Source organism: Dunckerocampus dactyliophorus, chromosome 15, assembly GCF_027744805.1.
Source record: "Dunckerocampus dactyliophorus isolate RoL2022-P2 chromosome 15, RoL_Ddac_1.1, whole genome shotgun sequence".
Classification (NCBI taxonomy): Eukaryota; Metazoa; Chordata; class Actinopteri; order Syngnathiformes; family Syngnathidae; genus Dunckerocampus; species Dunckerocampus dactyliophorus.
The window spans coordinates 26,493,796-26,514,934 of NC_072833.1; the positions used below are offsets into that span (position 1 = coordinate 26,493,796).

At 42.4% G+C, this 21,139-nt stretch overlaps 1 protein-coding gene across 1 annotated transcript in view; it reads right to left on the minus strand.

The window, feature by feature from the left end:
- Positions 1–3,021: 3,021 nt before the first annotated feature.
- Positions 3,022–21,139, minus strand: part of si:dkey-97m3.1 (fatty acyl-CoA reductase 1) — a 28,390-nt gene continuing 10,272 nt past the window's right edge. Inside the window, exons 3-11 of the mRNA XM_054752651.1 lie at positions 12,758–12,933; positions 12,352–12,531; positions 11,873–12,050; positions 10,206–10,250; positions 9,941–10,127; positions 6,904–7,075; positions 6,703–6,832; positions 6,258–6,385; positions 3,022–4,343 (exon numbers count right to left, since the gene is read on the minus strand). Coding sequence (XP_054608626.1) covers positions 4,181–4,343; positions 6,258–6,385; positions 6,703–6,832; positions 6,904–7,075; positions 9,941–10,127; positions 10,206–10,250; positions 11,873–12,050; positions 12,352–12,531; positions 12,758–12,933 — 1,359 coding nt within the window. The 3' untranslated portion in view covers positions 3,022–4,180. The remainder of the gene's footprint in view (positions 4,344–6,257; positions 6,386–6,702; positions 6,833–6,903; positions 7,076–9,940; positions 10,128–10,205; positions 10,251–11,872; positions 12,051–12,351; positions 12,532–12,757; positions 12,934–21,139) is intronic.

The following is a 21,139-nucleotide window of genomic DNA, read 5'->3' on the forward strand; positions in this document are numbered from 1 at the left end:
AATAATATATATACTGTGTATATTTCAGAACAAAGCTTTGTTTCATTATTAGTATCAACATTTCAGCTTCTTCACTTTGTGCATTTTGGCTCTGTTGTAATATTTATTTATTTTTTATTTATTTAATTTTGACATTGTGCCGTGGGCTGCAAATTATCATGAAGAATTATAAATAAAATACAACTGTTTTATGTAGTTTTTAAGTTTTTGGAGCGCGTAACCTGCACTTGCTGTAAAATTTAACCACATTTCCTGATTGTTGTATTGTTGTATTATTATATTATATTGTCTCAGAATCATAATGTGTCTCTCCTGAGTACAACTCCTCCCATCGGACAGACCACCTGTCCTTTGGCGAGGAGATACCAGGCATCGCCAACCCTCTGGACGGCACAGACAAAATCACAACGAACAATACGTTTCTTAAAATGGATTTTAAGCACTATAGGATTTCCCTGAAGCGTGCGGTGCTTTCTCCTCAGACGACCAGATGTTCCAGTGTACTTCATCACGGTGGTGCCCGACAGGCTCAAGACTCACGAGATGTCAGCAGGCACTCACCCGTTTGCTGTGAGCATCGGCAATCGTGGTTGGATTCAAAGATGAAGACCGATGTCCACTTGACACATCAACCACGTTATTTATAAGAGATATATATATATATATATAAAATAATAGAATATATAATAATAAAACGTAGTCTTAATACACACAAAGGCCACAACATTAGGCACAGCTGCATCTAATGGCATCCAAGGTAAACAATGTTTAGTTTTACTTATAAATGGAATATTTATCTAGTATAGAAATTGTATCATATTATATATACTTTATATAAATGCAATACAGTCAAACCTGTCTATAGTGGCCACTGAAGGGAAACGGCAAAAGTGGCCGCTATAGACAGGCGGCCGCTATAGACAGGTTGGCGGCCATTTTGAATTTGTGCGCACACATATTAACATGTATTCGCAAAAAGACTGGAGCAAAACCAAGAGACAAAGGGAAAAACGCTCTGTTGACACATAAACAGGTAGGTAAATCTAGGTAACAGCGCCGGTGAGGAAACTAGTAATATCAATAACAACAATGAACCAGGGCTGCACAGTGGTCTAGTGGTTAGCACGTTGGCCAATACCTGGAGATCACGAAGACCTGGGTTTGATTCTCCCCTGGGCATTTCTGTTTTCATGTTCTCCCCGTGTGCGCGTGGGTTTTCACGGCTTCCTCCGGCTTAACTGGCTGTGAGTGTGAATGGTTGTTTGTCTATATGTGCCCTGCGATTGGCTGGCGACCAGTCCAGGGTGTACCCCGCCTGTCGCCTGAAGTCAGCTGGGATAGGCTCCGGCATGCCCCCGCGACCCTAATGAGGATGAAGCGTTATAGAAAATAGATGGATGGACAATGGCCTTTTATCCGCCACAAATGTTAATTGACCGCAGCTGCGCGGCCACCAGCCACGAAGCGGCTGCCTCTTCCTCCCCGGAGAAGGCCGCCAAATAAGAGCGCAGGACAGGGGACGCTCGCTCCTGTCCTGCAGAGCGTCACAAATTTCCATCTTTGATTATTTTTTTTTTTTAACACGATTTTAAAAGCAAGAAATAAAAATGTTAGTGAATGAGCCCGAGGATATATGTACAGGATACGCGTGAAGCAGTCATGAATGGGTGTGTGTGTGAACAATCGAGTGCGGAGGAGGTGCGAAGATCATCATAAACTAACAATACCATCGCTCCTTTCTTATTGAATGGGCTTCTAATCTCTAATTAGTCGGCAATTAAGTGATATTTTATGTTTTATTCAGGTGTTTTGGCTATTTTAGAATCTATTCACGGCATTGCAAAGTGGGAAAATTACCGTTTTGGCCGTCATTGAATCTTTTCAGTGCGGCATTGCAAAGTAAGAAGACGGCTTTTTTATGTCCAACTAGGACTCAGTAATTAAAGTCTACACACGATGGCTTCATTGCTTAAAAAACAAAACTTTTTTGTGCATGAAGCTTCTGCTTGAGTCGGCATTTTGGCCACTATATGCCCTCAGATATTGACCAAGGGATACAAAACGGGTGGCCGCTGGCCGCGTTGGACAGGTGACCGCTATACACAGGGTCTATAACACGCAAATTTTCTGTGGGGGATTTTTCAGTGGCTGCTATAGGCAGGTGGCCGTTCTATACAGGTGACCGCAAAGACAGGTTTGACTGTATTTTGGTATTTGGAGGATAGGAAACCTGTTTTCGAACTTCTGAATAGACTTTTTACTTGTATTAGAGCCCTCTAGACATGAAATAACAGCCCTATAGTCACCTTTACACTCCTATTACCCAGTATAGTAGACATAAGAGAAAACAAGAAATTTAAGACATAAGTAAAACCCGTACTCCTGTGTGCTGCAATAAATGTGCTATGGATGTGTGCACAGGATTTTCCATACTTGAAAATGCGGTATTCAACCACAAAACAGCACAATTCATTTATTTGGAAAAACGGTGACAATAGGGTTAGGGTTAGCCGTGAAGCTTGAACCGCAATGTGGCAAGGGACGACTGTGTGTGTTTGTGTGTGTGTGTATATATATATATATATATATATATATATATATATATGTGTGTGTGTGTTTTTTTCTGATTATATTTCCATTGAAAAGGACTTTTGCAAATCTTCATTTAGATAGAATATAAAAATATAAAATGGTAATTAATGGGAATTTCTGGACTATTGAAATTTCATTTTAAAATATATTTTTGCTGATATATTTGAGATAGAAGTAATCTTGGAACTCTCTAATGATAATGAGATTTTTTTTATTTGAACCTTTTGATTAATAAATGTTTTGTCATAATAAAACATGCATGTAAATGAACGTATTCCCCCCCCCATAAATATAGAATTAATATATGCACTTCCAATACTCCTCGCCCATGTTTGTAGCGCCCTTAACGAGCACCCGTGCTGCGACGCAGCGTCAGGTGTTCCTAATGTAGTGGCCAGTCACGGCAAAGAAAAAGCGGCGTGGACATGACAGGTGCACGCTCTGGTTTGGTTTATTTCACACTTGAATGAAGCACGGAGCTGACACGCTCAGACATCAGATGGAACGAGATGAAGTCGTCGGTCGTGTTTGTCGTAGTTTGAGGTGTCGGCGCTCGTCCCACGTGACCACCACCACGACAAGCACGGGATCAAACACTGTTTTTTGGGGGGCTGGTAAAAATAAACTTTGCATAAACATTTTGTCCCTTTTGTTTTTTCCTCTGAACGGCTCACGGTTGTATTGCGTACCAAAGAACGCTGTACTTTGTGTGTTCCGCCTTTAGAACGCTCCCTTTTTGGTGGTTTAGAAGAATGATAAACTATTTACACATCTTCCAAATCAAGAATCTGTAAGCAGAAATGAATGACGTAGGTCCTGTCTGGTGAATGGAGGCGTCCCTCAGGGGGTGTGTACTTAGCCCCTTTGCTTTTCCTCAATACTGATCAACCTCAAGCCGCTTGCCTTGAAGAAAATTGCGTCAAAACTGCGAAGAAAGCCGCCGATTACACTTTGAAATGACTGTGCTTAACATTTGGGCATAAGAACAGGAAGTAGTCGTCAGAAAGGGGCGGCCTCGCTCGGTTATCGACGCAAATAAACCCTGCACTCCTTTTTCTTTTTTTTTTAAACTCAATGCAGCCTCCATTTGTAGCACACGGGAGCTCTGAGCCGAGTACAAAGATGAAAAAGTAGTAAACGCATTGTCAGTACAAACCGCTGTACAAAGTTGGCGGGAAAGACGGTCAGGGAGGGGCTGGCCTCCAGACAAAGAATGCTTCCATCTTGAAAAAGGCAGTAGGTACAAGTACTAGAAGACGTGCAGATGTCCAAATCACCTCAAAGACGACTTGGCTGTCCTCTGGTTTCATAAAAAAAAAAAAAAAAATCGCGTTTCAAGTAAAAGAAGCAGAAGGCAAGTATGCAGAGTGACCATGACGACGGCGAGGAATTGTTGCATATATTTAGAGAGGGAAGCAAGGTATCGAATGGATAACACTTTTGTGTGTGTGTGTGTGTGTGTGTGGACGAGTTCTGGCCGTGCACCCGTGTCATCCAGTGCACAGCGTTGACCCCCCCCAACTCCCCTCCCGACCTCGCCGGTCCATGCTCGCTCACTCGCCCGAGAGTCTGGCGGCAGGAAGCCTCATCAGTTGGTCAAGGTGCTGGATGCACGGAAGTAGGACAGGAACTTGAAACACAGGCTGACCACAAAGTACCAGATGTTTCGGGCCATCTGCGAGCGGGCGATGAAGACCCTCCAGATGAAGACCACCAGGAGGGTGTTGAAAGTGTAGCGGATGTTCCTCAGCCTGCACCGCCAGACCACAAGGCGTCACAAGGTGACATTGCATTCAGTAACAACAAAAAAAACACCTTCAAAGTCAATGGAAGATCATTCATTGCATTCAATAACAACAACAGAGTCATGGAAATGTGACTCATCAATGTCAACTTATGCAAGTTGATAAATGTCTTGCTTTTTGAGGTTATATGAAAATTTGCCATTATAAAGACAATAATGCTCTTATTAGTTCAGGTATTAAGTCTTGCATTATTGTGATTGTAGTGGGAAATGTTTCTAATGAAAATAATAATAAACAATGAAAATATAATAAATAAAACAATTCTACAAATTCACAGAAACTTTTCATTAGTAGTTTAGAATTTTTTGGGGGGTGGCGGGGCAAAGACAATAATGCTCTTATTTTGCTGTAAAAGATCAGATATTAAGTCATGCATTATTGTGATTGTAATGAGAAAAGTTTCTAATAAAATAATTAAAAAATCAAAGTATAAATAAAAAAATTCTAGAAATGCACAGAAACTTTTAATTAGGAATTTAGAATAGTTTTTTGGGGGTGGGGGGGAGGACAAAGACAATAATGCTCTAATTTTGCTGTAAAAGTTCAGGTATTAAAAGTCTTGCATTATTGTAATTGTCACGAGAAATGTTTGTAATAAAAATAATAATAAAAAAATAATAATAAACAATGAAAATATAATAAATAAAACTATTCTACAAATTCACAGAAAATTTTCATTAGTAGTTTTGAATTTTTTTGGGGGGGAGGGGACAAAGACAATAATGCTCTTATTTTGCTGTAAAAGTTCAGGCATAAAGTCTTGCATTATTGTGATTGTAGTGGGAAATGTTTGTAATAAAATAATAATAAAAAATGAAAATCTAATAAATAAAACTATTCTACAAATTCACAGAAAATTTTCATTAGTATAGATTTTTTTGGGGGGCGGGGGGCAAAGACAATAATGCTCTTATTTTGCTGTAAAAGATCAGATATTAAGTCATCCGTTATTGTGATTGTAATGAGAAATGTTTCTAATAAAATAATACAAAAATTCTAGAAATTCACAGAAACTTTTCATTAGTAGTTTAGAATTTTTTTTTTGGGGGGGGGATACTAATTTTTAATAACACTCAGCAATGGTTGGGGTGTTTAAATGCATTGTATTCTAATACCAATTTTTTATTTTTTATTTTTATTTTTTTTACCAATGAAACATTGACAAAAATATATTTATGTGTGCCATAAGCCGACATGCATGCAACTTAATATTGTAAAATATAGATTTAATACATTTCATAATGCATTATTGATATTTTTTTCCAAAAAATGTAGGCTAATAATTGTTGTTAGCATACGAAGGTTGATAAATGTAAGGTTTGTTTGTTTATTTTTAAGCTATGTTATAATTTGCCATGACAAAGACAATAATTCTCTATTTTGCTGTAAAAGTTCAGGACTGCCATTATTGTAGTCGTAGTGAGAAACATGTCTAATAAAATCCAAATAACAGCATAATAATTCAACTTAAAAAGTGTAGAAATTCACAAAAATCTTTCACGAGTACTTTGGGAAATATTCATTTTAATAATAAATGTTATGGTGGGGTGTTGAAATACATTTTATGTTAATATTATTTAATAATATTTTTTAAACAAATATTGTATTTTATTTTAATATATTTTTAAAATGTTTAATCTAACATCTACAAAAAATTATATTTGATATTTTTACTTACTGTGTAAGTGCTTACAGTATATGGGGGGGAAACACTTTTAAATAATATATCAATATACTGTATGCTTATTTTAATCCACATCCCTGGAGATATTGTGTTAATTTGACTTCAAAAAGGTCAACAACGCGCACACACACGAAACACAAAATGTTTCAACGTTAGGCATTCCCTCGCCAACTTACTTCCTGAGGTGTTGCCTGGCGGCGGGAATGTCGGACATGTCCTCGTTCAGGACGTACTTCTTGGTGCCGATGCAGTAGTTCTCGATGTACTCGGGCCAGTTGAGCTGGCGCACGTCGAAGTTGAACGTCTGCGAGAAAGACACGCACGCACACCAAAAAAGATGGGTGATGTTTGCCACAAAGTTCCACTTTGGACCACAAGATGGCGGAATACAGTGTCCATTGTCAATACAAACTTGAGGGGGGAAGAAAATGCAAGGAAAAACTTTGAATGTGTGACTTAAATTGCTTGAAATTGTAACAATTTCTATAACAGTTTTGCACTTTTTCCCCATTTTTTTGTACTTTTTTGTAATTTTTTAATGTACTGTGGATAAAAAAAAAAGGTAACCAAAATGGAAAAATAACGTATATTTGGGAATTATAGAAAAAGATCAATCATCACCTTGCGGTCCTCCGGGCTGAGCTGAGCCATCAGCATGCTCATGTTGTCGGAGTTCCACTCCCAGTCTTGGCTGCTGAAGTACTCCAGCAGGCTGATGGCTTTGTGCAGCCGGTTGAAGATGCGCATCATCCTGGAGAGAGGAGGAACAGAGAGGTCAGAACCTTCGCCCGTCAATCAAGCCCGCCCGCGCTGTGGACATACTGTGGCTTCTGTCCGGAGAGACGCAGGACCAGGTCGTAGATGAGGGCGGGGAACTTGTGGCTGACCAGGATCCAGTACTGGTTGATGAGATAGTTGGACGTGATGTTGGCGTTGGGCCTGCGGAAGGCCTGATCCAGAGGGTTCCTTTTGAAGGACGACATCACGTGGTGCTCTACACACACACACACACGACAACAAACTTATTATATCATCCATTACATGATATCACACACTCTGCCACTCATTACTTTAATAAATGAATGAAGTCACCAGAAATGATATCAGACACGGGCATTCATGAAATAATAAATAAATGAACTCAGGATAAATGATATCACACACTATAGCATTCTTTAGATAACAATACAGAATTATTTTGACAAAAAGATAAATGATAACAGACACTATGGAATTCATTAGATAATACTAAATAAACAAATTCAGGAGAAATAAATGAATGGATGAAACCAGGATAAATGATATCAGACACTGTGGCATCCATTAGAAAAGACAGTCATGGGAAAAATGGTTAGAGAACCCTTGTTTCTTAATTTTATTGATCAATTTTAATTCCTGATACAACTAAAGGTACATTTGTTTGGACAAATACAACAATGACATCAAAAATAGCTAATAAAAGTTCAATTTTTGGGCAGTACAATGCTATAGCTATTCATGTACTGTAAGAACTAACTTTGGTTATCATCAAGAAAAGCATGGAAGTTGCTAGATACCAGCTCTTAAATTCAACTCTTTTGAGCTAGATTTGTTATCATCATTATATTTGTCCTAGCAAATGGACCTTTAGTTGTACCAGGCATTACGATGCATCAATAAACTCAAGAAACAGGGTGCGCTCATCATTTTTTCCATGACTGTAAATGGATAAAATGGGAATAAATGATAACAGACATTGTGGCGTTCGTTAAATAATACTAAATGAATGGATTCAGGATAAGTAATATCAGTCATTGTGGCGTTCATTAGATAATACTAAATGAATTCAGTGTAAATGATATCAGCCATTGTGGCGTTCATTAGATAATACTAAATGAATGAATTCAGTGTAAATGATATCAGTCATTGTGGCGTTCATTAGATAATACTAAATGAATGAATTCAGTGTAAATGATATCAGTCATTGTGGCGTTCGTTAAATAATACTAAATGAATGGATTCAGGATCAACGATATCAGACACTACAGTATGGCATTTGTTAAATAATACTAAATGAATTCAGTGTAAATGATATCAGCCATTGTGGCGTTCATTAGATAATACAAAATGAATGCATTCAGTGTAAACGATATCAGCCATTGTAGCGTTCATTAGATAATCCTAAATGAATGAATTCAGTGTAAACGATATCAGTCATCGTGGCGTTCATTAGATAATACTAAATGAATGAATTCAGTGTAAATGATATCAGTCATTGTGGCGTTTGTTAAATAATACTAAATGAATGGATTCAGGATCAACAATATCAGACACTACAGTATGGCATTTGTTAAATAATACTAAATGAATTTATTGTAAATGATATCAGCCATTGTGGCGTTCATTAGATAATACTAAATGAATGAATTCAGTGTAAACGATATCAGCCATTGTGGCGTTCATTAGATAATACTAAATGAATGAATTCAGTGTAAACGATATCAGTCATTGTGGCGTTCATTAGATAATACTAAATGAATTCAGTGTAAACGATATCAGCCATTGTGGCGTTCATTAGATAATACTAAATGAATGAATTCAGTGTAAACGATATCAGTCATCGTGGCGTTCATTAGATAATACTAAATGAATGAATTCAGTGTAAATGATATCAGTCATTGTGGCGTTTGTTAAATAATACTAAATGAATGGATTCAGGATCAACGATATCAGACACTACAGTATGGCATTTGTTAAATAATACTAAATGAATTTATTGTAAATGATATCAGCCATTGTGGCGTTCATTAGATAATACTAAATGAATGAATTCAGTGTAAACGATATCAGTCATTGTGGCGTTCATTAGATAATACTAAATGAATGAATTCAGTGTAAACGATATCAGCCATTGTAGCGTTCATTAGATAATACTAAATGAATGCATTCAGTGTAAACGATATCAGCCATTGTAGCGTTCATTAGATAATACTAAATGAATGAATTCAGTGTAAACGATATCAGCCATTGTGGCGTTCATTACGTTGTTGGACGTCCTTTCTCAATCTCTTGCGGATGTTTGACTCCACATGTTGATTTGGTTGCCGTTTGCTTTGTGCATCATTTTGTACCGGTGACGTTTAGCCATGAAGCTAACACACAGCGCCTGCTTTAGCGCTGCGGCAGTTCAACGTTTGCGCAAACGTCCTGCCACTGGGGTGGCTACCGTGGGAATAACGAGGGCCGCTGGGCCAGCCCCGCCTCCCGATATACAGAAAGAAAGGTGCCACGTGACTGCTGACATTACATCACACACACACACACACACACACACACACACACACACACACACAGCACGCAACACGGGCCTCTGTTACCATGGCAACAGATGTCTGTGGCGGCTGCAGGGGGGGGCGGGAGCAGAGATGACCAGATGCGAGGTGACAGCAGGCTGGAGGCCCTCCAAGACGTTTAAAGAAAAGAAGAGAAAAGATGGCTGGGCTGAGATTAGCTCCATCGCTGGCCAGTCACAGGAACATGGCGGTGGGTGCTTGGGGTGGTCATCTTTCGTAATGGCAACGATTATGATGATGATGTGGCCTAATCCCGCCCCGCTGAAAGCCATCTGGTAGCAATTTCCAGCGCACTCGCTAATCTGACAGGAAACAGGAAACGATGGCTGACATCCTGCCAGGCGGATATCCTGCACCGCGCTCTCGTCCACAAGCAGCCTTTTTTGCCTGAAACCACTCCTGCAACCTCCCACATCCTCACGGGTCACCTCGTGAGGCTCAACCACCGGTGTCCAGCAGGGGGCACCGCATGCCCACAATGCAAAGATCCGCTCAGGGCAAATGAAGACTGCGTGTACTGTACGTACCGATCTCGCCCCAGTGGAACGGGTTGATGCCGCCGGTTGTGCAGTTGTACACCAGCGCGGTTTTGGGTCTGTGCACGGCCGTGTACCAGCCGGCAGCCAGCGTCAGGTTGATGACCACGTCCACGGGGATCAGGTCGGCCACCGCGTCGTTGTTGGCCCGCATGGTGCGCAGGATCCCTTTGCCAGCCTGTCACGTTTTCACAACAAGATGTCAAATTGTGTGTGTGCGCGCATGCATGTGTGTGTGAGTAAAAGTCCTACTTACAGCGATAAACACTCCGCTTGGCCCGTTGAAGTTGTCGATCCAGCCCTGCGGAGAGGACAGATCCTCAAAAAAGGCATGTCCACAGCAGCATGCATGTGTGTGTGCGCGTGTGTGTGTGTGTGGATCAGGTTACTTCCTGTGGCGGGAGCAAATGTAGTGGCAGTGATTGTCAATTAGACACCATTAAAAATGCATGAAGGGACTGCTGTCGTTCCCAGACAGCAGCAAGTGTGCCAAGCCTAATAACAATATAATAGTAACAATAATAATAGTAATAATAGTAATCACAATAATAATAATAAGGAGATGGAAAAGCAGGAGACGAGGCAACACGACAAGCCGATGTAAACACAAAACTTTTGTGCCTGCCTTATTTTGTATATGCACACACCGCCACCGCCACGTCATTGTTGAAAACTTGTATTTTCCTTTGCAGTTTGGCTTTTTCAGGCTGTGTTCTGGGCCAACGGGAGTTTATGTCTTGTAAGGATGCTACTGCGGCCTCCGTGTACCTTTTAGCCACTGAGAGGGTCGGAATGGGTCCTCCGTCTTGATGACGTGCTTTTGCAGAGAGACTGAACCGGATTTGGCGTGATGCAGATTTATTATGAGTAGCTTCGATAGTGATCAGACCATACCGGGATAGCAGATACTTTTATTTATGGCTTCCGTGTGCGTAAGCACGCACACCCACCTGTGCCCACGTGACCACGCCCCTCTACCCCGTGCAGCCTAAAACATCAATCTGTCTGCTACAGATGGCCCCACACCTACGGGGTTTGTAGGTGAAGTTCGGTACACTTTCCCTCCTTTGGCAATCACTCCTCGCATGTTCTTCTCAAACAAAATGAATAGAAATGCCCAAAGTAATCCAAAAGTCAAAACCTACTGGACTACATTCTCGTGCATGATTAAGAATTAATTCTCCTCTAAGTAATTCACGAGTAATTAATCTTACACAATAGAAATAATCATACTGACTCACAATAATACTGGAAATAATCCACAAAGTCAGGGAAGTAGCAGTGACACAGCAGTGTAGAAGTGGTGGCATTAGCAAACCAGGAGAGGGAGGGGCTTGGTGTGAGTGCGCCATGAGCCTGATGGACCGCTGCTTGGTGGGGGGGGGGTTGGTTCATCTGATGTTTGCCGGCTGGGTCTATCATGTCAAAAAGGTTCAACATAAAATCAGACACTGCTGTTGTTCTGCTTTTAAAGTGTGCAGTCGACTAGACGGGTCCGCTCTTCACTGCCACGCTCATCCAAGTCCAGAGAGAATCGGATTGGGAGCGTAATCCCGCCCACCAGACAGACTGACAGACTCCTTGGCGATGGACGATGAAGATGTCCGGCCGGATGAAAGCAGCTTAAAGCTGAAGCGCTCTGCCTTTAGCATCCGAGTCCTCCTCGCCACCCCTCCGACGGCCTTTGGGTGAACTTTCCCCTCCCTTTGCCGCCGTGACATTTAGTTGGTCAGCATCTCTAAAGCTCACTTCTCTTTTTTCCTGCCTTCGCCCGCCTGCCGTCTGCACTCCAGCCCAGATGTGAACCAATTAAATCCCTAATCCTGTACCGCCACTTAGAATAAAACCTGTGTTGGATTATGCGATCGATATCCACGGCGTGAGCGAGGTGGCCGGGTCAGGCTAGGAGACGGGTGGACTCACCGGGAAGGGCTCTTGCCAGCTGGCTCCCACAATGGAGGGCCGGATGATGCCGATGTTGAGCTTGTCTTGCTCCTGCTGCACCACGTACTCCGCCAGGGCTTTGGTGTATGTGTACGTGTTGGGCCGGTCGCCGATGAGCCGCGGCGTGATGTCGCGCACGATGCCGTCTTCCATCCACCTGAGGGCAGGAAGGACGGCAGAAGTAGAAACGGGAAGAGTTACAATTAGAGATGCACGATATATATTTTTTTAGACTTAAGTGTAGTTTGTGTGCACCTGGAGGTAAGAGGGATTGGACCAAATTAGGATAGGGAAATATCGCCTCATTGGACCATTTTTTAAATCATTGGTTATCAGAGCTATTTTTAATGTTGTTGGATTTATCGGTATGATGTCATAATTCTCTTACATGCTTCCACATGTGCTACCATCCCCTTCCCCAAACTGCTCTTTGCTACCAAGTCGAAACGTTCACTCACTCGAGGGATTCAATGAGCTTCCGGGGCTCGACAGGTGGTGGGTAGATGACCTCGTCGATGTGCTTGCGGTTGCAGTTTGCATAGGCGGTGGAGATGTGGATGAAGGCCTCCAGGTGGCGCATGCGCTGAGCCAGGCTGAGGAGCTGCTGGGTGGCGATCACGTTGAGCTGCAGGGCGTGTCTGGAAGGAAGGGATGGTCATCACTTTCTATCCAAACCACTTCCTCTAGCAAACGTTGTGCTATTGCTCCAGTGAAGAAAGAGGGAAGCTTTCATTGTTTGCTACTTCCTCATGTGTTCACGCACCAACTTCCTCTTTGCTGCTCGTGTTACTCAAACATGCTAAACTGACAAAAAAAAAAAGGCACATGAATCAACGTGTAAAAGTCCACGCCGGTGTTCCTCACTTGAGCGGCTCGTCAAATCGGATGGTGGCGGCGCAGTGGAAGACGATGTTGACACAGGCGGCGAGCTTGGCGGCGTCCTCGTCGCTGATGGCGAGGCCAGGCTGCGTCAGCTCGCTGCACACGGGCACGATCTTTTGGTGGAAGTCTGGGTTGTCCTCTCGCACACGGTCGAACAGCTGTAAAAAAACAAAACAAAAACAAAGAAAGGATGGATGGGTTAGCACGCTAAGCAATGTGGGCCAGTTAGCCGCCTAAACAGACTCCTGGAGAAAGGCAATATAAGCAGATTGTACATACTGCAATGGCTACAATGGTGGACAGGCTGCAGCATTGCAAAGCGAGCGCGACCCTGCAACTTTGGATCATCTGTCATGTCGACAGATTCACTTTTCTCAAAAGGAAGCCAGGACTTTATTCAGTTCCAGTTTCATGCCAAACGTTTAACTCTGAGCCTCCGCTAACTATCTTCTCCTTCAAGTATGATATTTAAACACTACATGCATGTTTGGAAATGTCCTCAAATGCCCGCCTCTAGTTGGGTTAGCTTAACCTGAGTCTCAGCGGTAAGCAGCAGCATGTCTAAACGGGCAGGAAATACTTTAACTGTGGAACGTGAATGGAGCGAGGTTCCTCAGGCAGGAAAAATTCGCTTAACTGTCTATCAACTATCACATTTCATGTCGATACATTGGTATTTCTCAACAGGAAGGACCATTTCAATGTATTTAGTTCCACTTGGATGCCAAAAGTTTAGTTCTGAGCCTCCACTGCCATTCTGATCCATTTTTTCCTTCATATATGACGTTTATACACGGTGTGCATTGCTAGAAATGTCCTCAAATGCCCACCTCTAGTCAGTTTAGATCAACCTGAGTCTCAGCAACCTGTCTAAATGGGCTGCAGTAGAAAGGAAATTATGTCAATGTGGTACGTGAATAGGGCAAGGTTCCCCAGGCTGGCAAAATTAGCTAATTTCTACCCCGACAACTTTAGACCAACTATCACATTTCATGTTCATACATTGGTATTTCTCAACAGGAAGGACTTCAGTTTATTTCAATTTACTCTGTTCCAGTTCAGTCAATAAATTTAGCTCTGAGCCTCTGCTGCCTTTGAGCCATTTTTTTCTTCACGTATGACGTGTAAACACACGCATTGTTGGAATTGTCCCCAAATGCCTAAACGGGCTGCTGTAGAAAGATACTATAGAGAAATACTGTAAATGCGGAGCATGAATGGAGCGAGGTTCCCCAGGCTAGCAAAATTAGCTCATCCGTCTATCAACTATCACATTGCATGTCGATACACCGGTAGTTTAACAGGAAAGACTACAATATTTCACTTTATTCAGTTACACTTTCAAGTGTAGCTCTGAGCCTCCACTGCCATTCTGATCCATTTAAACATAGAACGCATTGCTGAAAAAGTCCTCAAATACCCACCTCTAGTCAGTTTAGATCAACCTGAGCCTCAGGGGTAAGCAGCAGACTGCTGTAGAAATACTGTCGATGTGGAACGTGAATGGAGCGAGGTTCCCCAGGCTGGCAAAATTAGCACATCTGTATCCCTCCAAACTTGGGCTAACTATCAGCTTCCATGTGGATATGTTGGTATATCTCAACAGGAAGGCGGGGCTCCAGTGTATTTTCAATGTATTCATTTTTGCAGGTTCCTGCCAATAGTTTATCTCTGAGCCTCCACTGCCTTTCTGTTCCATTTTCCCCTTCAGGTTGTGAAAATGCCCTCAAGTGCCGCTCTCTTGTCGCTGTTGCTCAACCCGATTCTCAGGTATGTGGCGGATGTTCGTCAGCGGCGATGCTCGTCCCCGATAACTGAGAATGCAGCACGTCCAGGTGAGTCAGCCTCTCTTACACATAACCACGTCACTACAACTTGCGAAAGAAATTATCTCACACGGTTATTCATTTGTGCTTTTGTTACCAATTGCTACTTCTCAGCAGTTCCCATCTGCTTAGTGCAGCAGTCACAATTTTTTTCCGGTGCGACTGCACCTGTTTACGCCTGTGTTGGCTCACCGGGCGGCTGACATTCCGACGTGCAGGGAGGGATTAAGTGAACTCCGCTTGCACACAACCCTCCCGGCCTGATAAGGGTTGTATTCTTTTGTCGACCAAGCAAGCAGAGCGGGCTGCGCGGGTTGCCGAGGGCAACGAGGAAGATAGAGCACCAGTCGGATGTTTTCCCGCTGCTTTGCTCCGTGCAGCTGCAGCATTATGACATTTCCTCTTTGTACGTGTGTGTGTGTGTGTGTGTGTGTGTGTGTGAGAGAGAGAGACAGTGTGCGTGTGTGTCAGCTGTCCCGCTAAGTGCTTACGGGGGACAGATGCCGACTAGGACAGCTGTTTGCTTTCGTGCTCTGCGTTTGCATACATCTCCCCCCTTCGCTTCTGTGATGCCGCCCTTCCCCAAATGTGTGTGCAGTAGTAAGGCCATCGCCTGGAAACCAGATGGGGGGAGGGGCACGGTGGTACGAGGCAGCTAAGTGTTACGTAATGCAAACAGCGGGCCAGCAGCTGCCACCGACACGGGCCGGCGGTCCGGGGCGGTGTCGTGTGAAGCGCTAAAATGTTTCCAAAAACTAGAATGCTTGATTCTCATATGCATGTGTCATTTTCTCTTGGTAATGTCAACAACACCGCATTACCCACAATTCCCTTTGGAATGACGTGAACACATTCTCTGGGGAGAAGGAAACCACCGTACCAAACCTTGCTACTGGGCTGGTACCCTCAGAGGTTCCGCTTGGGAAGTCTTGTTGAAATATTGTACCTTTATGGCACACCATAATGACCATAATGGATCAGTCGCAGTCGTCTTAACAGATGCTAACAACTGCCTTACAGCCCAGCAATTAGTGGAAACTGTTGACTGGCACACATAAAAGTAGCGCGATTGGAGCACAATTTCTGGTTTTCTGTATAATCCCTTTCTGGGATTGATTCCCCAGCACACACACAATCTTAAAAAAGCCTTCGTGGGAAACCCCTGGGAGCTGTCGTGGGCCCGCTGTCATGTTATTTGACTTATCATGTCTTAACAGAGCAACACAACAACAGCATAGTCATGTGAAAAAATGAGGACACCCCATGTTGTAACTCTTCTAATACTGAATCGCTGCACACCAAATGGTGAAAATTTGTGAAAACATGCACCCCTACCGTGTTATCTGTGCTATTATTTTTCTGACAAATACACCACACGGTGACGCTGCCATCAAACCCCATAGGTGGGACTGACATGAAATTTCTCACATAGCTCAATGCGCGTTGCAAAACCAACCACACTAACTTTTGGTGTTTGGTGAAATTTGGTATACATCTTTAGGGTGTGGAAAATTTGAGCAAGATTGGTTCCCAATCATGGCTGCTATCAAGCAAATGTCTTTGCAGGGACTTAGGAATGAACTGTCCATTAAGTCATTGACCATTTGTCTAATGATGAGAAAACTGAGAAAAAGAAAAACAAACATTGGCTTGCTAATCTCCAGCGGTCGTGGCTTATCAGCTTCTGCAAGTCGTCTAAAAGCTTCCGGGTGCTCTCTTCCCCAGCTATCACCCGGTGTGCACTTGCTAGAAGTCGGAACATCAAGACGAAGACAAGCAGCAGCAGGGGGGTCGTCCACAGAGATAATGACGCGTGGCACAGGGGTCGTGGGGGTCGGGCGGCGCGGCGTCAACGTCGCTCTTTGTGAGTTCGAGGAGGACACTGTGGGACTGTGAGCAGGCTCTTTGGTGCCAGTCACCAGTGCTCAATAACAACAACAGTCACAGTGTTGCTCTCTGCGGCGTCGAGGTCATTTCTTGGGAACCACCATTTGTCCTCTATGTACAGGAATTTTTTTTTTTTTTATCAGTGTGAGAGCAATAAATCTCACGTAAAAGAGGCCTTCAAGTGTCCGCCGGCCCTACTTTCACAGACACCAGACACCTCACGAGGCTCTGGTTTCAGCCTGGCAATCCGAGACGCCGCAGCCTTTCCTTTCACTTTTGACTGCCAGTCAAGCAACTCTAAAGAATGGGAGGGAAAGGTGGGGACACTTTTATAGAAGGTCAAAGGATGCAGGCTGTTGGGGGTGTTGGTGTGTTGGTAAACCTCACTCCCCGAAGTCGGAAAGGTTGCCAACTTGGAATTTTAACCCATAGGCTAGTGCATACGTGACAAACTCAGATCTGGCCCGTGCTGCAATTTCATTCGGCCCGTGGAACTGTTTGGATGCGCATTTTGTCCTAGCCTGAAAATGCAACCACAGTTGGCTGGCGTGTAATATTAGTATATTCCCATCCTGGGTTTGCACGCGCTGGGAACCGGGATTAAAAGTATGTAGGCCACTTACTTATCTATTTGTCAGTGATAAAGTGACATTTTCTCAAAATTGAACTACTATTTACCCACTGGTGAGTGTGGGGGGTGTCGGCTTTCATTTTTGACCCGCAGGGCTAGCGCTACCGCTACTCAACTTGGATCTTGGTGGCCGTGGGTTTCTAGCATCACAGCCACTTTCACTTCCATTCTTACAGTCCAGTGTCATTTATTGTAACAATTGATTAGACTAGAGCTGTCCTATCTAGTCTTTCAGCATGAACTGATGAAGCCTGATCGGCTGAGAGGCCAAAGGTGTTCTGAACAGTCCAGCTACAATCAATTTAACGCACTGAGAACACAGTGACCTGGTTGAATGACAATATTCTTAGTTTCAACAATAAACTCTTGAGTTACGAACACGCAGAAGATGTTTGTCCTGTTTTTCCTTCCTGTCTGTCTTTGTCCTCGGCCGTGTTGTGTGTCAAGGGAAACAATCAGAGTGCGCATTGTGACCCAACGAGAAAACATCAAGCTCGGACACCGGTTCTGGTATTCAGTCTGTCCGCCTGGGGGTTGGGATCAAAGGATCCGTTGCAAATGGACATAGAGGGGAAAATGTGGTGTTTCTCAAAATGCTTGTGGCATCGCATTCCACCGTAAGCTCGTGTTGAACCTGAAACAACAGCAGTCCAGCTTGGAATAACAGCAAGACCAGCGAGAACAATGGTGTCTGAAACCCACTGGGTCCCGGTAACTTCATAATGTGCCAATTTGTTCCATAAACTAGAGATAATTTGTGGCCTAATTACACAGAAACGCAGCAGGCTCCCCTTGGACCGCCTCTCCGGGGAGGAGCGGCTGCCTGCTAGCGAGTGTCACCTGTATGCAAGGTCGGTGGTGTCGGAGCGGAAAGTATCGTTTGGCAACACAGGCCTCCTCTTGTGAAGCTTTTTACAACAACAGCTTGTAGCGTGAGACGCACTCCTTGTACTGATGTTGCATCTCTTGATGCATTATTCAAGAGAGCAAACGTCTTCAGGAATACATGATCTTCAGCAAAGGGAGGACGGGACGTGGTGACGACTGCAAGAGAGGGGACGGTCAGTTGTTAAAAACAGCCTGCATGCCTCCCGTCATATTAAGGATCTTTGGGTTGCCTTTTTGCAGTAGGTCCTTAAACAAAGCAGCCCTCCTGCCATACAGTGAGGATCTTTGGAGAGCCTTTTTGCAGCTCTGCTCTAAAGTGCTAGTCAATAACCTCCTAACCCCCCTCCCTCATCCCTATTCACACTCCTACCTTACCGGCACAAGCTGCGCCCCTTCCTGCGGAATTCCACCAACATCCAACACAGGGCCTCCAGTGTTTAGACGGAGAAACCATGCTCCGCGAGTAGGTGGGCGAAAAAAAAGGCATTCCGCAAAACAAATAGAAGAGGCCCAGTGTGCCTGGACTCCTCCTCCATCAAGCGGCCGGCGGGACGGGATCTGTGGCGGTTACCTAGCAACAGGTGCTATGGAGGGATGATTGACAAGATGCGGGGAAGAAAAGGCTACTTTTTCATGAATCAGCTCCCATCTGATTTAAACGTTTTAAGGACGTCACCGGCAACGGCAGATGTCAGAAACATTTGGGAAAATTCACCGATCCAGAGACAATCACTTCCTGTTTGGAGAGCAGATGCCGGTAAAAATAGACAAGGAAATGAAAGTGGAGGCATTTCCTTCTCTGGCTGACAGTTTGAGGCCAGCATCAGGGGGAAAAAAAAAAAGAGGCTTCACTACACATCTTAAAATAAAGCCCAGCGCTCTGCCAACTATCTTTCAGTCAACTTCCACCTGTGACCCGTCCCTGGCTACATTAGCCTGTCCTAAAAAAAAACAAAAAAAAACGTTGTTGGATGTGACATGTGGCATCTTTTACGTTGGACAAGAGTTACCCCTATATATGTCCAAAGTTGATAAAGTACACAACAGTGCTTCTTGGACACACACACTCATTAGCATTAAAGCTACACACACACACACATATGCGCACATACACACAGTAGGACTGCAGAATAAAAACATGAAAGTGGAGGACTTTCATTCTCTGGCTGACAGTTTGAGGCCATCGTCAGCGCACCGGCAAGCATCAGTACGCAGCCGGCATCCCGTCAATGTTAAGACGTCCTTTCTGATGAGTCATGCTTTGCTAGCCACACCCACCCCTCCGCATCAGCTCCCTCCTGCTGAGTCGCCGTTGCTGCGTTCTTCCCGGCTGCCCTTGTCCACCCGGAATACACTCTCCGGGTCTTCAAAAAATAAAAAATAAAAAACGGTTGCCATGGTAACAGCTGCTTAGTAGCCGTGACACAGCACTTTTTTATGGCTAATTTCAGCACTACTTGCTCCGTCTTGTGTTTGTACCAACAGTGATTTCAATACCCTTTTGTCTTTGTTTTGGTGTGATATATTCTCATGTTTTGTGTTTTGTTTAAAAAAACACAAACAAAAACAATTATTACTTTAAAAAATGTATATATTTTTAATTTTATAAGACAATTATTGAATGGACATTTCTTTCTTCAAATTTCTCACCTCAGATATATTTAATTAATTAAATGAAATAAATATGTTATATTCTATACATTATATAAATTGAATACACTCCTGATCAAAATCTTAAGACCAGTTGAAAAATTGATAGAATTTGCATTTTGCACATTTGGATCTTAATGAGGTTTTAAGTAGAGCTACAATATGCAAAAACAGAAGAAGGCGGAGTGAGACAAAAAGCATTTGGAACTTGTAATTTAAACAAAAAAAAACAAAAAAAATGAAATAGGCTGTTTATCAGCTGATCAAAAGTTTAAGACCACAGGCTACAAAAGCCAAAATCTATTCAAAATGTTGATGTCGTGTCATCATTCCCACTGTCAGGCCCTCCTGATGGTAAAGCTAAGAAGCTTTCTCTTTTTCAACGTGGTGGGATTGTGGAGCTGCATAAGCAAGGCCTAATTATTAAGAGAATAAAGTGTAAATATTAGAGAATAAAGTGTAAATATTAAAGAATAAAGTGTAATTATTAAGAGAATAAAGTGTAAATATTAGAGAATAAAGTGTAAATATTAGAGAATAAAGTGTAAATATTAAATAATAACTTTATTCTCTTAATATTTACACTTTATTCTCCTAATATTTACACTTTATTCTTTAATATTTACACTTTATTCTTTAATATTTACACTTTATTTTCTAATATTTACACTTTATTCTCTAATATTTACACTTTATTTTCTAATATTTAATATTTACACTTTATTCTGTAATATTTACACTTTATTCTCTTAATATTTACACTTTATTCTTTAATATTTACACTTTATTCTCTAATATTTATACTTTATTCTCTCATATTTACACTTTATTCTGTAATATTTACACTTTATTCTGTAATATTTACACTTTATTATCTAATATTTACACTTTATTATCTAATATTTACACTTTATTTTCTAATATTTAATATTTACACTTTATTCTCTTAATATTTACACTTTATTCTCCTAATATTTACACTTTATTATTTAATATTTACACTTTATTCTCTAATATTTACACTTTATTCTCTAATATTTACACTTTATTCTCTAATATTTACACTTTATTCTCTAATATTTACACTTGCAGCGTGCCATGGCTGCTGAGGTTGGGCAGTAAATCAGTCATTCTACATTTTTGGAAAGATCCTGAGCATTATGGAACAAAAAAGTCAAGTGGTAGACCCCCACCCCCCACCCCCCCAAAAAAAAATCACACCTGCGCTGAGCCGAGGATCCCATTGGCTGTCCATCAAGACACAGGGTGGTCTTCCACCCACATGAAGGCCTTACTGGTGCCGACTGCAGCGCAATAACCATCAGACGCCATCTGCGGGAAAAGGCTTTAAAATACAAAAAATGAATTCAAAGACCTCGTCTCCTTCAATGCCACAAAAGTGCCCGTTTAGACTTTGCCAGGGAACATCAAACATGGGACATTGAAAGATGGAACAAAGTTTTAATCTCTGATGAGAAAAAA